Source organism: Sylvia atricapilla, chromosome 11 (genome assembly GCF_009819655.1).
Source record: "Sylvia atricapilla isolate bSylAtr1 chromosome 11, bSylAtr1.pri, whole genome shotgun sequence".
Classification (NCBI taxonomy): Eukaryota; Metazoa; Chordata; class Aves; order Passeriformes; family Sylviidae; genus Sylvia; species Sylvia atricapilla.
Window position 1 is genome coordinate 16,281,185 of NC_089150.1, and position 14,696 is coordinate 16,295,880.

The 14,696-nt window shown below is 61.1% G+C and overlaps 3 protein-coding genes across 5 annotated transcripts; all 3 read right to left on the minus strand.

Moving 5' to 3' along the window:
• Positions 1 to 484: 484 nt before the first annotated feature.
• HYAL1 (hyaluronidase 1) lies at positions 485 to 2,624 on the minus strand. Its single transcript, XM_066326864.1, has 3 exons — positions 1,236 to 2,624; positions 1,015 to 1,104; positions 485 to 934 (listed from the first exon to the last, which is right to left on the minus strand). The coding sequence occupies exons 1-3, from the start codon at positions 2,133 to 2,135 to the stop codon at positions 617 to 619; spliced, it is 1,308 nt and encodes a 435-aa protein (XP_066182961.1). The 5' UTR covers positions 2,136 to 2,624; the 3' UTR covers positions 485 to 616.
• A 620-nt stretch (positions 2,625 to 3,244) lies between these two features.
• Positions 3,245 to 11,592, minus strand: HYAL2 (hyaluronidase 2). 3 transcript variants are annotated; one of them, XM_066326854.1, is made up of 5 exons: positions 11,452 to 11,592; positions 8,496 to 8,591; positions 4,910 to 5,851; positions 4,184 to 4,273; positions 3,245 to 4,046 (listed from the first exon to the last, which is right to left on the minus strand). In XM_066326854.1, exons 2-5 carry the CDS (start codon positions 8,511 to 8,513, stop codon positions 3,633 to 3,635), a joined length of 1,464 nt encoding a protein of 487 aa, XP_066182951.1. In that variant the 5' UTR covers positions 8,514 to 8,591; positions 11,452 to 11,592; the 3' UTR covers positions 3,245 to 3,632. The 3 variants fall into 3 exon arrangements, with proteins under 3 accessions (XP_066182951.1, XP_066182953.1, XP_066182952.1); XM_066326856.1 differs by lacking the exons at positions 8,496 to 8,591; positions 11,452 to 11,592 and adding an exon at positions 6,144 to 6,177; XM_066326855.1 differs by lacking the exon at positions 8,496 to 8,591 and having other exon boundaries at positions 3,246 to 4,046; positions 11,452 to 11,587.
• TUSC2 (tumor suppressor 2, mitochondrial calcium regulator) lies at positions 9,178 to 14,063 on the minus strand. The gene is made up of 3 exons (XM_066326865.1): positions 13,800 to 14,063; positions 13,439 to 13,559; positions 9,178 to 11,869 (listed from the first exon to the last, which is right to left on the minus strand). Exons 1-3 carry the CDS (start codon positions 13,949 to 13,951, stop codon positions 11,804 to 11,806), a joined length of 339 nt encoding a protein of 112 aa, XP_066182962.1. The 5' UTR covers positions 13,952 to 14,063; the 3' UTR covers positions 9,178 to 11,803.
• Between the last annotated feature and the right edge of the window lie 633 nt (positions 14,064 to 14,696).

The following is a 14,696-nucleotide window of genomic DNA, read 5'->3' on the forward strand; positions in this document are numbered from 1 at the left end:
TCTTTATCTCGGCTGTGTCAGGGCTTCCTGCCTTCTCCTAACTGCTTTGAAATAGGTACAGTTCAGTCTGGGTTACAGAAATCAGTGCTTTTGCATATTTGTGAACTCAACTGCTTTGCATATCGTTATCCAGGGGAAAATCACCGTGAGGGCATTGGTGTCAGTCCACTCCTCTGTGCACAATGAGGGGCTGGAGAACACGCTCCCTTCAACTATAGCCACACAATCACATCTTTTCACCCCCTTTGCCTCCCTCCATTCTTTGGCCATTCCCCATCATTCTTCCATTTTTCATCCTCTTCCCTCACCATCCTCTCTTCCTGTATCTTTTCCCATAAATTTTCTTTTTTCCTTATGGGTTCTCTGAGGCATTACATCCCAAATCCCCAGCCCAAAGGACAGCCCTTGGCAGCATCACATGGCAGCAGTGGTGTTGCAGGAGGACCCACCCACCCCAAAAGTGCTGCAGCAGAAGACAAGGAGATACTTGCTGATGCTTTCTGGTTTTATTAAGAGCCCCTTAGTCAGGTTCTCAACCCCATGGCAAGGGTGCTGAGGTGGTGTCACCCTGTCTGCCCCATGTCCCCAGGGTGGGAGGACTGACCCCGGGGGTGGGTCACTTGGCAAAGCCCTGGGTGTCACAGCGGGGTCCCTGCCACTTGTCGTAGCACTGGCAGGTGAACTCCCTGGCCACTTTGGACATGTCCTCCCCAGGCTCCAAGCTCTGAGCCACCACCCAAGGCTTGCCAGCATGCAGGTCGATGGTGAAGCGGGAGGGGTCGAGGTGCAGGTAGCCCTGCTGGCTGTCCTGGCGCACGCAGCGGCCCTGGCCAGAGCACAGGGTCTGGCTGCACAGGTCAGCACTGGTGGTCACATTGACGATGTAGTGGCCCAGGGGTCCCTCCACGTAGTCCTTCAGCCTCAGGCACATCTCCTGCAATGGCATTCAGTGTCACAGCCCTGCACAGCTGAGGAACCTGCTGACAGGGACCTGACGCCATCATCTGCACTCACCTTGGAGGCGCTGTAATCCAGGCTGCCCCAGAGAATGATACCAGCAGCACCCTGAGCCGCGCTCTCCCCAATGGTGTTCATCAGGTCCTCCTGCACCCACAGGGAGAGGAGAAGTCAGCAGTGCCCAAAGCCCTCCACACAGCCTCAGCAGAGATAGAGTCCCTGGTGCCAACCCATTGCCCCAAGAGGTGCCCACTTGTAGTATTCCCACAACCCATCACCTGGGAAAGGAAGTCCAGAGTGTAATCAAAGGCAATCTGGGAGTAGGGCAGGATGGGGATGCCGCTGTCAAGGATTCCACGCTGGACAGCGAAAGCCTCGGCCACGCGGTGCCGCACGTAGGGGAGCACCTTGCTGGTGCCATTGAGGCAGACGGGCAGGTAGATGCTGGGGTAGAGCGCCCGGCTGCTCCTCCAGAGCCAGGACAGATTCTTGTTCCTCTGCTGCTCCACATCTGGGCACGTCCCGTTGTAGGGCAGGCTATCAAAGTCATTGTTGTAACAGTCAGGGAAACCATAGAAGCCCCAGTAGGCACTGGGACGGAGGCTCTCCCCCAGCCACAAGGTCTTGTTCATGAAATCACAGGCGCTCTTCTCAAATTGCTGCTTGGCCATCTCCTCCACCTCCTTGGGGGGCCACTGCGGGTGCTGCTGCTGCACCAGCTCCTCCGACTTCTGCTGATAGATCTTCATGGAGTCCCAGTTGCGGATCCACAGTGGGCGCCACTTCTCCCAGTCGATGACAGCCAGCCCACCATAGTCAGGGCTGGGCAGGGTCATCTTGATGTCCTGGGTGGCCTGGTGGATGTGAGCCTCCAGACTGGCATTTTGGGGGAGCCCCCCATTAATTGGCACCCCCTTAGATGTGTAATAGGGGAAGAGACCTATCTTGCTGCTGTAGAAGAGAGTGATGTCCTGCCCAGTGAAGGACTGCTGGTCATTGGCCACCACATCGAAGACCTCCAGGCTGAGGGTAACATTGTACTTCTCAGCACACTGCTGGGTGGGGATGTTCCAGATGGTGACAAAGGGGCGGTTGACGAGGACAGGACTGGGCCCCCCAGCACGGGTCAGGGCAGGCAGGAGCAGCAGGAAGATCCAGCAGGACCACACGGATGCCATAGTGCTGGTGCGCTCAGGGTGAGTCCTGGAGCTGTCTGGGGAGAGCTGAGACCTGGGCAGGCCTTGATGCTTTTATCCCCAAGTCAGGACGGGCATTAATCCACACCTCTGCTCCCAAGCGCTGCCGATCACCCAGGGTCAACCCTTCCACTTTCTCAAAGTCCCCGAATTTATCAGCAGCTGGAGCCCAGCAGAGCGGCCCCGCACTGGGACAGCAGCGTCAGCTCCGCGTCAAGAGCGGCGGCGGGCTCTGCTGGGAAGGAATGCGCAGAGTCAACACCCCATGACTGGCCGGCGATGAGTGGGCTGGAAAGACAAACAGACACGGACGGGGCGGGGGGAGGAAGGTCACGGCGATGGGTGAGGGCTGCGCCGGCCGGGCGCCGCTCGGGAAGTGGAGAACGACGGCCATTCCCTGGCGGGAAGAGAGCACTGCTGGCAGGGAGCTCACGGCACCGGGCAGGACCAGGCACGACACAGCCCGCGGTGGCACGGCCTGCGGACACCCAGAGCACAGGACAGCAGCCACAGAGAGCACGCCATGGGGACCCTCCTGCGGCGGACGGGGAGGTGGCTGTGCCACGCGGGGCCGCTCCACACCCACGAGCAGCCCTCAGGACAGGGCAGTGGCCAGAGAGGCTGCACGGGCACAGGAAGAGCAGGGCAGTGTCGCGGACAGGAACCACGCTAGGGCACCGCTGGGGGACAGTGGCGGCACGGGACAGTGGCGCTCAGGGACGCGCGCGGCACAGCGGTGTCCCCGGTCCCGCGGGGCTGAACCTACCCCCGGCCGTATCGCACAGCACCGTGTCCCCACACGCCGATCGCGGTCCCGGGGGCTTCAGTCCCGCGCCCCAGACGCCGCCCGCGGCCGGGGCAGGGCCACGCGGGGAATCCCGCGGGGGGCGGGCCCGGGGAGCGCCGGGGCCGGGCCGCACGCAGCCTCCACGTGGGTGGCCGGCCCGTGGCTGCCCACGCGGCTCCGGCCTCGCGGGGCCGCTCCCGCCCCTCCAGCCGCTTCCCCGAGCGCCTCCGGCTCCGAGGGGCACTTCCCAGCTCCGCAGAGCTGTGCCGGAGCTGCATACCAACTCACACCTCTGCCCCCCGCCCCGTCCCGGAGGTTGTGTCCGCGAGTTGAGTGACTCGTGCCTGCCCCGCCCCAAATCAGCCCACTTCTCTGTCTGACCAGCTTTATTCGAGGTAAAGCGCTTCAGAGTGGGGCAGCACACGGGGGATCAGCACCACGCAGCACCCGCTCCCCGCCCCCGTGTCCCTCTTGCCCCCATCCCTCTCCTTACAACAGAAGAGGGGTCCCTCTCCTCCCCCCATCCCCATGAAGGGCACCTGCATTGCAGCAGGGTGGGCAGAGATGGGGCAACCGCATGGCTCTGGCCCCACACCACCACAGCGAGGGACGGCCCTCCATAATTAGCTGCCTCCCAGGCAGGGTAGGGATATCAAATAGGCTCCTCCTACACCGCCACATAGAGGGACAGCTCAGTCCAGGGGCAGGTAGCACCAGCTTGCAAGCAGCCACAGCATCCCAAGTCCCAGCGGTGCCAAAGGGCCAGGGGCGTCACTGCGGGGGCCAGCACGTGTCTGGCAGCCACTGCCCTGCCAGCCCTGGTAGCAGTGGCAGTGAAAGTGGGTCCGTAGGAAGAGTATGTCAGCAGAGGAGAGCTGGCCCTCAGCCCAGAAGAGGGGGCGTTCAGGGTGGTCAGCATCCCGGCGCCGCAGCTGGAAGTTGGTCGAGTTGAGGTGGAGGAAGACATCAGCATGGCTGTCCTGGCGCAGGCAGCGACCCCGGCCCTGGCACAGTGTCGTGCTGCAGAGCTCTGCTGCTGTCGTGACATTTACCACATAGCGTCCCAGGTCCCCCTCCAGGTAGTTTTTCATTAACTGGCACAACTCCTAGGGAAAGGGAGGCACCAGGGTGTGACCCAGGGAGAAGTATCTCAGATGGAGAGGACAGCTAAGCCACTGGTCCTCCCTGGGGGAGCAGGTGATCCCTCCAACCCATCCACCTCCCACACTGACCCCAAACTTACCCGGTTTTTGGTGTCAACTGCATCACCCCACAAAATGGCCCCAGCTGCACCCAGTGCTGCGCTCTCTCCGATGGTGGAGATCAGGTCTGCCTGTGGGGACAGGGTCTGATTAGCACCCACAGACCCCATGCAGCACCCACTGCCCCAGCACAGTGTGTGCCAAAGTGTCCATTGTGGGATCAGGTGGTCAAGACTCAATCTCTGCTCCAGGGAAAAAGGGATTATCCCAACAACTTGGGGACAAAGCTTCCCAATACCAATACTGCCCTCCTCCTCAGGGGCTAAGCCAGCACAGCACAGGGGCTGTGGGCTCACACACCTCAGGGTTCCAGCTGCCAGGACCTGACTCCTGCAATACTTCCCAGGCACTTCCCTGGTGATAGTCACCATTGACGCCAGTCCTGCTGCCAGACATCCCATCCATAAGGGAATCAGTTTGGGGTACCCCATCATCCAGACCAGAGAGGGGGTCCTAGGAAAGGAAGCACCCCTCCTGCTCCCTGGGGCCAGCTGCCAGCCCAATGCCAGATGGTGTTACTTCCCACCACATGGAGACAGTCAAACCACGGGGTGCCAGTAACACCATGACTGCAGACACCTGCCTCCAGAGCCACCCTGCTGCACGGGAGCAAGGTGCGATACACAGGCAGAGGAACCACCTCAGCCGACCCCAAAGCCCAAATGCCCGGGGCTATGAATGAGGATGTCCCAGAGGTACAGCCCTACCTGGCTGAGCACAGTCAGCTTGCGGATGTAGGTGGGCCGGGTGTAGACAAAGACAGGTAGGGAGTAGTCATCGTGGTGCTTCTGCGAGATGCGCATGGCCTCCATCACCCTCGCCCGCACAAACTTGCGGCTGTTGGGAGTAGAGTCCAGGAGCGGGTCGAGGTAGATGGAGGGGTAGAGTGCCGTGCTCTCCTTCCAGAGCCACTTCAGCTGGTCATTGCGAGACTTCTCCACATCCGGGCACTGCCCGGTGTAGCTGTCCTTGTTCTTGTTGTAGTCGTGGTTGTAGCAGTCAGGGAAGAGGTAGAACCCCCAGAGCTGTTTGGGTCGATAGCTCTTGGCTTTGCGCAGGGTTCTCACCATGAACTCCTGGGCAGCCGACTCGAACTCAAACGCTGCCTGCTTGTTCACTTTCTCAGGGGGCCAGGTGGGCTGACGCCGTAACACCAGTTCCTGTGACACCTCCCGGTAGATATCCTTGGGCTTCCAGTTGCGAGCCCAGACAGGCCGCCACTCCTCCCAGTCGATGACAGCCAGCCCTTCTTTGGTGGATGAGCGGATGTACTTGTCGATGCCCTCCTGCAGGCGGGCGAGATGCTCGGACAGGCTGCTGTTTTGGGGGACACCACCATTGACGGCCACACCTTGACGGGTGTAGTAGGGGTAGAGCCCCAGGCGTTCCTTGTAGAAGATGGTGAGGTTCTGCCCCACGAAGCCCTCGTTGGGGGAGGCATACAGGTCGAAGATGCTGAAGTCGAAGGACACCTGGAAGCGGGGCTTGCAGTCCTGGGTGGGCACATTCCAGGCCACCAGGAAGGGCCGACGGGTGAGATGGGGGCTGGCCGACGGCTTCTCGGGGGGCTGCCGGGCCAAGGCCAGCAGGGCCAGCCAGGGCACAGCCACCGCCGCCGCGCAGCCCCCGCGCATCCTGCCCGACGGGACCTGGGGGCGGCGGAAGAAGAGAGTCAGAAGGGGCTGGCAGAAGGGGGTGCAGGCAGGGGCCGATCTGCCCGCACCCCCCAAGGCAGACCCCGATCCAAGTCCCCTCCCGGGGGTGCGGGCAGAGCCCCGGGTGGGGGCTGGTTCTCGGGAATCCCGGTCCCAAGCGGCTTCGCCCGCTCGCGCTCTCCCGAGTGCCGGCGCGGCACCGCCTTTGTTCGAGCCGGGCAGACAAAGCGCCGGGGCGCGGCCCCCGACGGCCTCGCTCCGCTCCCGCTTCCCGCGCGGCTCTCACCGCGCCTCAGGCCATCCCCCGCCGCGGGATCCTCGAGCGCCGCTGCCGCCCCCCCGCCGCCGCTTTTAAACCTTCCGGCATGCACCACCCGCGGGGCCGCCAGCCCCGCCCCGCGCCCCGCCCGCGCCGCGCCGGGCTGGTGGCACCGACTATCGCGGGGCCCCGGGCTCTGGGCCGGCGGCGGAGCCCCGTCGCGCACACACACACACACACCTCCGTGGATCCGCGGCACCGGGCACCGGGGAGTCATCCCCCTGTCCCGCCGCGATTGGTACGGCCCGGGAGGACCCGCCCCCCACGCGGCGGAAGGGGGCGGGGCGGGGCCGCCGTGGGGGCCGACAGGGGGCGCCACGGTTGGCGGGGGGAGCGCGCGGCTGAGGGTCCTCAAACCGCGGTGACGGCGGGACGAGGCTGTCCCCAGGGCCGTGATGGTGATCGCAGGGTTGGTGCTGTCCCCGGGGGCTGGTGGTATCCCCAGGGTCATGGTCGCTCCAGAACCGCAGCGACTCCAGATTGGTGGTGACCTCAGGACGTTGTCCCCAGGTAGTGGTGACCCCAGGGCGGTGGTGTCCCCAGGATCATCGTCACTCCAAAAAGAGGACTCTGGAATGGTGGTGACACAGGATGGTATACCAGGATCATGTTTTCCCGAAAAAGTTGGTGATCCTACAATGGTGGTGGACTGCAGAGTGCTGGCAAGCCAGAATGCTGGTGTCCAGAGGTGGTGATGACACCGGAAGAGCAGTGTTCCTGCAACAGCAGTGTCCCCAGGACGGTGGTGACCCCAGGGCAGTGCTGTGCTGGGCAGGACATCCTGTGCAGGGCTAGGCTAATCGGTGCTGCTGACTCAGCCATGGCCCCCGTGGGCTTCCTGCCCGGAGAGGACAAGGGGGGCCATGGGCATAACAGGGCTGGGGGGATTCCTTCCCAGAGCACTGCTGAGGCTCCAGCGGGTGCCCTCTGGCAGGCGACAGGACAGGCAGGGCTCAGGACCAGCCATGTGGCAGTCCCCATGTGCTGCCTGTCCCCTGCCTGCTCTGGCCAGGGCTAGCCCCTTGGGCTGAGGGCCATTGGGGTGACCCTGCGCAGGAAGCATCAGACTGCGAGGGTGTGTCGGGGCCGACAGGGGAAGGAAGCGGGATTGAATCTACGGAAGTGCTCCCCAGCCAACCACCAGCTCCCTAAGGATCAGGCGGGAGCACCAAGCTCAGTATTATTCAGTGTCAGCTCCTGGCGCCACCAGTGCCAAGCCTTGGCCGCAGGCACCTGCAGCTGGCTCCAGTTAGTGGCACCACTTGGGTGTCAGCTTTTGTGGAGAAGCTCCCACCGAGAGGGTGACAGCCCTGCTAGGGATGGGCACAGCATCCAGGCCGGCCACTCCAAATCTGGGCTACGCCCCAGAGCTTGGCCTGGCCTGCAGGCAATGCCAGGCATCGGCTGGGAGAGGGGCTGGGAAGGTCAGCTGGTGGCTGGGTGTTGGCTGCCAAAACCCTTGGGAGAGATTGTGGGGAGCCAAGAAGTCCCAGCGCTGCAGGCGCTGCCCTTCCTCTCTGGGCAGTAAACAGGCTTCCTTCACCAGCAGCTAAAATTTTCCATTCTCCTTGTGCAAAGGTATCGAGCCCCACCGGCAGTGGGGTAGCCGGAGGGGTCACAGATTTCCACTGCTGGGAGGGGCTGGAAGTCCTCAATGTGACGCAGATTCTCACTGCTCTCCCTTCAGTGGGAGCATCACCTGACTCAATTTCCCTCCTTCCTTCCCACAGGGAAGACTTGCTTTTGGGAAGGGGCAACTGGGCAGATCCAGTCTCCCCTTGCCCTGCCGAGCATGTGATCATTCCAAGTCATTCCCAGAGTGTAGAGGGGTGCAGGATAGCAGCAGCCGGCAGGGGCCAGGGCGAGCTGAGCAGCCCAGCTGCTCCAGGCAGGCAGCAGGAGGAGCCCTCATAGATGGGCAGGAATCTCTCATAGATGGCAGATAAAGATAACGGGGTATGAGTCACAGCCACTCGTGCCAGGCAGGTCCGGGCAAGGCGTGAGAGGAGATCAGCTTGGGAGTGGAGCAGCCATGAAGCCAGGAGGGGACATCAGCACCTGCCTTTGCCCTGGGCTGGGGGCTCTATGGGCAGCCCTGTGGTGGCCCGGCAGACACAGAGATGGTCACGGAGCCAGAGAGCCACAGCCACTGCCTTGTGTAACCTCGCCGGGCTGTACCACCCTGTGCAGCCACCCAGTCCCTTTCTAAGCTACCACGATCCATGCATCCCTCCTGGGCCTGGGGTCCCTGTGGATGAATGGGCCAGAGCCTCATCCGCCCGAGGCTGGAGGTCTGGCAGGACACACTGCACCACTCACTCTCATGACGGCTTTCATCAGCAGATCATTTCCGAGCCGGCTTGCGCAGAGGAAATGATGAGAGGTGACGGTGGCTGCAGGAAAACAGTTGCGGGGCTGTCGGGGACAGGACACGGGAAACAAAGTGAAATCACACTTGCCCCACGGACAGGCGGCAATGCTCCAGGGACGGGCGGCATCCCAGCACAGGCTCACGCCGGCTCCAGAACGTCAGGCCCCCCGTGATTAATGAGGCACTGACTTGGCAGGGCAGGCGAGGAAGGAGCGGACAGGCGGATCCTCCCCTTCGCGGGGCTCGGGCGGAGCCATGGGAAGAGTCAGCTTGCTGCTGGGCTGCCTGCGAACCTCGGGTGCTCGGACCTCCGTCCCCACACGGGAGGGGAGAGAGGCCTGAGCTCCAGCCCTCGGCAGTGAAGAAGGAAATTACATGTATTTCACATTAGTGATATATTTAAAAGATGACACGGCAGCTACAAGTAGAGAGTCACAGCACCAACTCCTGCCAGTCCCGTGTGGCAACTGGAAAACCTGGAAATGGCTGTGACTCAGGGGTCCTTCACCATCAGCTCGGCCACATGTGCACAAACTCCCCTTTCCCAAAAAAACAGGGCTTGAAATGCCGGTAGCCAAGTCCACCTCCCCGGAGGTACAGCTGCCTTCCCCAGTAAGACAGCTCTGGGACTTGTGGGCTCTACAAATAATTTTATTGAAATTTAACAAAAGTGGACAGATGCACTGGGAGGAAGGACCAGAAGTAGTGTACATTCCCCAAACCCATGGGTCCTACCCACACGCTAGAGGAGCAAGGAGCCTAGTGTCGGTGAGTACGGTTCGGCTACACATCCACACAGGAAAGCACAATGTTGCACAAAATAAAAAAAAAAAAAAAAAAAAAAGAATCATCAAAAGGAAATTTTTCTTTTTCTTTTTTTTTTTTTTTTTTTGCTTGCTCCAACACCACAGTGGACATAGATACTATTTACAGTGACCTTCACATTTTTAAGATCCCTCTAGGTGCTCCCAAGACCCTGCTGCTGCAGGATTGCTAGGGTCCTGGGGGCTGGCTGCTGTGGGGACCAGCCTGGGAAGAAGCAGGGCAGGATGCAGCTTGTTGGCAGACTGCAAAGGTTTGCTGCCACCCTGGTGACGCTGAGGGGGTAGAAGGGTGGGAGAAGGCATGGGTTTTGGGGAAGCATGTTTAATACGCCGGGGGAAGGATAGGCAGCCTGTCAGAAAGGACAAAAGCATCCTTGCTAAACTGGTCACAGCCTCTGCTCCCTCCCCCGGCTTCAGGCCATGCCTTGCCAGCAGATCTTGGCTGGTAGCCAGGTGAGGGGCACCCCACTGGGGTAGGCAAACAGTGCCAATCCCTTCCCTACTCCTCCTCCTCCTTCCTCCATGCCCAGGGCAGGGTTGGTGCAGCTTTCCATGCCCTCAAACAGCAATGGGGTAAGGCAGCACAGACAGTGTGGCCACGGTTTTCTCTCCTCTTCTTGGGGACAGCAGCTCCTGCTCTCCTGTGGAGCACAAGGGATGCCCTTCCCAGGGAGCTCCAGCCAGGGAGAAAGTCAAGAGCAGGTGGTGCAAATAAGAAACACTTCAGTGAGGGATTGTTTTAAGACAAGACTCTTTCAAGCAAGCAGAACAAAAGATGTCGTAAGAAGCACCCAGCATCACAGTGTAGACCAGCCCTGCCCTCCGACTTTCCTGTCTGGTGGCCGCCAGCACATTCATATCACTCTGTGTGCTTGCTCCTGTCGATGGGAACCACGGGTGGAAGGACTTGAAGGGAAGAAGTGGTGACAGGAAGACAACAACAGCAACAGCCACATCGCTGTTATCTCCCCGAAGCCGGGAATGTGGCCCCGCGCCCGGGCGGCTCTCAGCAGATGAGGGGATGGATACATCCAACATAGACAGCGACAGGGCTGGCAGCCAAGTGCCAGCAGCTTAAATTAAAAATCGAGGTAGCAAACATCTGAAGTGCTTAGAAAGTAAATAAGTTCTGGAACGAAAGAGGAGGAAAGCCAAGCTGGCTGCTGTGGGGAGCAGGCTCTGACCCACTTTAAAGCTGTGCCTGCTGCCGGTCCTCCTCTGCCTGCCTGTTCCGGGCACGGCCAAGCAGGGAGGCAGGGGCTCCTCATGCTGCCAAGGGGCATTTGGGGCCAGGCCTTTCCCCCAGCAGCTGGACACACGCAGAGGTGAGAGGTTCTTCGGTGCTGCCAAGATCTTGACTTTCTCAGGTGGGAGGAAGCAGGAGAAAAGAGCAGGACTTCCGAGATGGGGCAGAAAGCCTCCCTTTAAAGTGCATTGCATTTCTCCTCCTGCCACCAGCTGGGATGCGGAAGGAACCACAGTTCACATCGCCAGGGAGATTTCCAAGCTGGGGCAGGTACGCTGATTGTTTCAGGGTACAGGGAAGGAAGAGAGGATTCCTTTCCTGCTTGGCTTAGTCGAGGCCCAGCCTACAGGGAGGTATGTTCAAACAGCAGCGGGGGTGAGGAAGCTGCCCAGCAGCCCAGCCCCGCTGCAGGCCAGGGACGGCGCTCAGCAGGAGCCAGTGTGACAATGGAGGCAAGTCTGCTGTGGAGCTGAGACCCTGCTGCCACCAGCAACGGCCAGGGACTGCAGAGATCTCCAGCAGGCAGCAGCAAAGCCAACCTCCCCAGCGCTGGCATAAATGGGGAAATGCAATGGGGGAAGAGACCGAGGCCTAAGAGAGTGGCATCTGATCTCCATTCCCTTCCCGAAGGAGAGCAGCAGCCAGCCTGATGTGCTTCGAGACCCCTCAGCCTGCCCTTTTTATCCTCCATCAACAAACCCACACAGGGAAGCATCACATCACACCGGTGTAAAGGGACATGCTGCAACACTGGCCACCTAACCTGCGGGCCCCAGGGGTCTTGGGGTGCAGGAGAGGGCATTACTGTGCCCTGTCTCTCCCTGGGCCGCATACCTGAGAAGCAGGGGATTCTCTCTGGTGAGAAGTGCAGGCTTGCTCTCCCTTTCACAGCTCAATCACAGCAGCTTGTTTGAAGTTCCAGTTACCCATCAAACGTCGGCTAACGGCTACAAAAGGTATTTTAGTCTTCTGACTCAAGCGAGGATGTTTTTAAGCAAGTCGTTGCACAGAGTCACCCATCTCCTGTGAGGGCCTGCTCCATCCTGCCTCACCTCCAGGCGAGGGGAGAGACACTGTCCCGCCAAACGCCGGGAGTCCTCCTCGGTGGGAACACAATGCAGCCTGGCCGGGCGAGGCTGGGGCGGTGGGGCAGGGCCTCCCGCCCGCGGGCAGCCATGTCTGGGACTCACACCTCGCAGATAATCACTGGGAAATCCACGTGAATGCGAGGATGCTCTAGTTTCACTATGCCCTGAAAGAAGAGTCAGAGTGGTGAGCAGAAGGGACGGCCAATCGACATCCCTGAGCCCTGCCAGTCACCCAGTGACAGAGAACACTGCGCCCTGGAGGAACTGGAGGGACCAGGGTCCATAAATCGCCTGTGATATCAGGTACAGCAGCACACAAAGCACCAGCACTTTGCCCTTTGCACTCACCCCTGGAGAGCTGAGGGCAGCACGGCTGGCTGCCACACATGGTAGGGCGAGGAAGGAGGGAGCTGCTCTGCCAGGCACTGCCTGTGCAGCAGCTGGTGCGTGACTGGCAGATATTGGCCGTCTGGGCTTTTCATCCGGCACCTTTCATTCACGGGATTTAGAAGAATGAAAAGAGCTCTCTGAGAGAATGCAGCCGGGGCAGCTGGCGCACAAGAAAAGTGGCTTTCTGTGCAGACGGGAGGCTGCTGAATGCACGTTCCCTCCACACCAGCCACAGGAACCATTCCCATGCCCCATCCAAGCCTTCTCCTGTTACAGCACCAGAAGGAGCTGCTGGCAGCTGGGGGGATGGGGCAGAGGGGGGAGCGGGGGCTCAGGCTGCACCCACAGAACCCGAGAAAAGTCTGCACTAGCGAAAGACTGTTCAGTGCTGGTACCTGCTCTCTCCAGCTCAGCTAAGCTTTCCAACTGGGTGAGTTTCAACCCACATGAATGAGGAATCAGTTCCACAAGCCAAGCCTGCCTCTGCTAGAATGCCAGCCCAGGAAGCAGAACCAAATCCTTCCATCTATAACTGCCTGCTCAGCACTCAGAGGGGTCCCATCCTGCTGAGAGGCTGCCCACTCCTCAGAGCACACTGACAGCTCACCCTAGCTGCTCACTACAGCCATGCCTTTCTGCTTAATTAGGGAAGACTCCTATAGGAGCTTTCTCCAGCCCTGGTTTGATCTGCCCTTTCCTCCAATTATGCCCCAAAAAAATTCCCTACATGCAGGCTCTCCTGGCCCTGCACCATGATCTTCACTTGACATCCCAGACCTGCCCAGCTTCACACCACTTGCTTATTTAAAGAGGAGACTTTTCCACTGAAGAGCAAAGTACAGAGCTGTCAACACTGCTGAGCAGCTGGAGGGGATGTGCATACTCATGTCAGCAGCTGACATGCTCTGGCCGCTGCTCCCCGACACAGGGCCTGGCCCTCCACAGTGACAAGCTAAGGCAACACAGCACCCTACACCTTGTGAAAGGTGCTTGGTAAGGAGATACCATGGCCATGCAGGTCTGCCTGGCACTCTGTGCCCCACAACACATACTGAGCTATCTACCTGCCTGGCAGTTCTGAAAGGCTCAAGCACTGCTTCTCTCCAAAAAAGGCAGCTGGAGAGTGCCACCAGCTCTCCCTTTCCTGTCACAGCCTCAGGTGACACGGGTGTGAGCTAGGACACACAGGAATCATGGCCTGAGGCAGAAACTAGGTGGAGTAAAGAGCAACTACCTTTCCAGCAAGAAGATGCCCTGAGGGAGATGGCTCCTGTAAAGTCCGGACTTCAAGTGTCACCGTGGCGCTTTGCCCTCACTTTCCCCCACTCTCCTCCGAACATTACCTGAGGTATCAGGTTCTTGTGGATCCTCTTCAGCTTGGCGCGCTTCCTCCCGTTCTTGGTGACGATTGTCTCCTCGTAGAACTCGTGAGCAAGATCCCCGTCCTCATCGTAATACATGGAGCTGCCGAGAGGAGAGGGGAGGCGTTGGGGTGAGAGCCTGCCGGCCCTGCCGGCTCCCTGCGCCCCGAGCCGGCCCGGGGCTTGGGGCGAGCCGATCCCCGCTCCCCTGGGGAGCTGCAGCGACCACCCGCTGCCGGCTCGGCGCTGCCGGCGGCTCTTCCCGACCCCCGCGCCATGTCTGTGCTGGGACCTGCCCAGAGCAGAGCCCCCCGCCCCGCGACAGCCGCCCCCCGCGTCTCACCCGCGCCGTGTGAACACGAAGGGGGTGGCGGCGCGCGCGGCCCGCGACCGGGCCAGGGCCTGCTGCCCGCCGGGGCCCTCGGGGCCGCCGCCGCCCGCCGCTGGGCTGGCGAAGGGCCACAGCCCCCGCGACTTGGAGCCGCTGGCGCCCATGGCGGGGGCGGGGGCGGCGGCGGCGGGGCTGGGGGGAGAAAGGGACGGGGGCGGCCCGGAGCCGCCCGGCGACACCGACCGAGCGCCGCCTGCGCCGCCACCCGCGCCACTTCCGGCGCCCGCGTCACGTGACACCGGCGCGGGGCGCGCCCTCCTCCCCGCCCGCCGCCGGCAGCGCGGGAGCCGCGGGTTCGAGTCCCGCCGCCGCCACCCCGCACACGTGGGAGCACCCATGGCCCACCCACACCGGGGAAACTTCGCATCCCGTCCCTTCCCACCACAGCCCGCTCCGCCAAGGACACATCGCAGGCCCACACATACTGTCACCAAGATGCCTTTATTGGTGCTTGAAGCCCTGTTTTTGCCCAGGGACACTCACTTCTCCGGGGACACTCACTCCCCCCATATCACCCACTCCCCTGGGGACACCCAATCCCCCAGGTGACACTTGCTCCTCCCAGGACACACGCTGTCTTGGGGACACCCACTCTCCTGGGGACACGCAATCCCCCAGGTAACACATGCTCTCTTGGGGACACCCATTTCCCTGGGGACACCAAATCCTCCAGGTGACGCTCCCCCCAGGACACATGCTGTCTTGGGGACACCCACTCTCCTGGGGACACACAGTCCCCCAGGTAACACAAGCTCTCTTGGGGACACCCACTCTCCTGGGGACACACAGTCCCCCAGGTAACACAAGCTCTCTTGGGGACACCCAATCCCCAGGGACACTCAATCCGCC

Coding starts and splice junctions, on each gene's coding strand:
- TUSC2 (XM_066326865.1), bottom strand. CDS start 13,951: ATGGGCGCCAGCGGCTCCAAGTCGCGGGGGCTGTGGCCCTTCGCCAGC. Junction 13,560..13,799: donor TTCGTGTTCACACGGCGCGG/GTGAGACGCGGG, acceptor TCCTCTCGGCAG/CTCCATGTATTACGATGAGG. Junction 11,870..13,438: donor ACAAGAACCTGATACCTCAG/GTAATGTTCGGA, acceptor CTCTTCTTTCAG/GGCATAGTGAAACTAGAGCA.
- HYAL2 (XM_066326854.1), bottom strand. Junction 4,274..4,909: donor AGCTGACTGTGCTCAGCCAG/GTAGGGCTGTAC, acceptor CTGTCCCCACAG/GCAGACCTGATCTCCACCAT. Junction 4,047..4,183: donor CAGTTGACACCAAAAACCGG/GTAAGTTTGGGG, acceptor CCCTTTCCCTAG/GAGTTGTGCCAGTTAATGAA.
- HYAL1 (XM_066326864.1), bottom strand. CDS start 2,135: ATGGCATCCGTGTGGTCCTGCTGGATCTTCCTGCTGCTCCTGCCTGCC. Junction 1,105..1,235: donor CTCTGGACTTCCTTTCCCAG/GTGATGGGTTGT, acceptor CTGTGGGTGCAG/GAGGACCTGATGAACACCAT. Junction 935..1,014: donor TGGATTACAGCGCCTCCAAG/GTGAGTGCAGAT, acceptor ATGCCATTGCAG/GAGATGTGCCTGAGGCTGAA.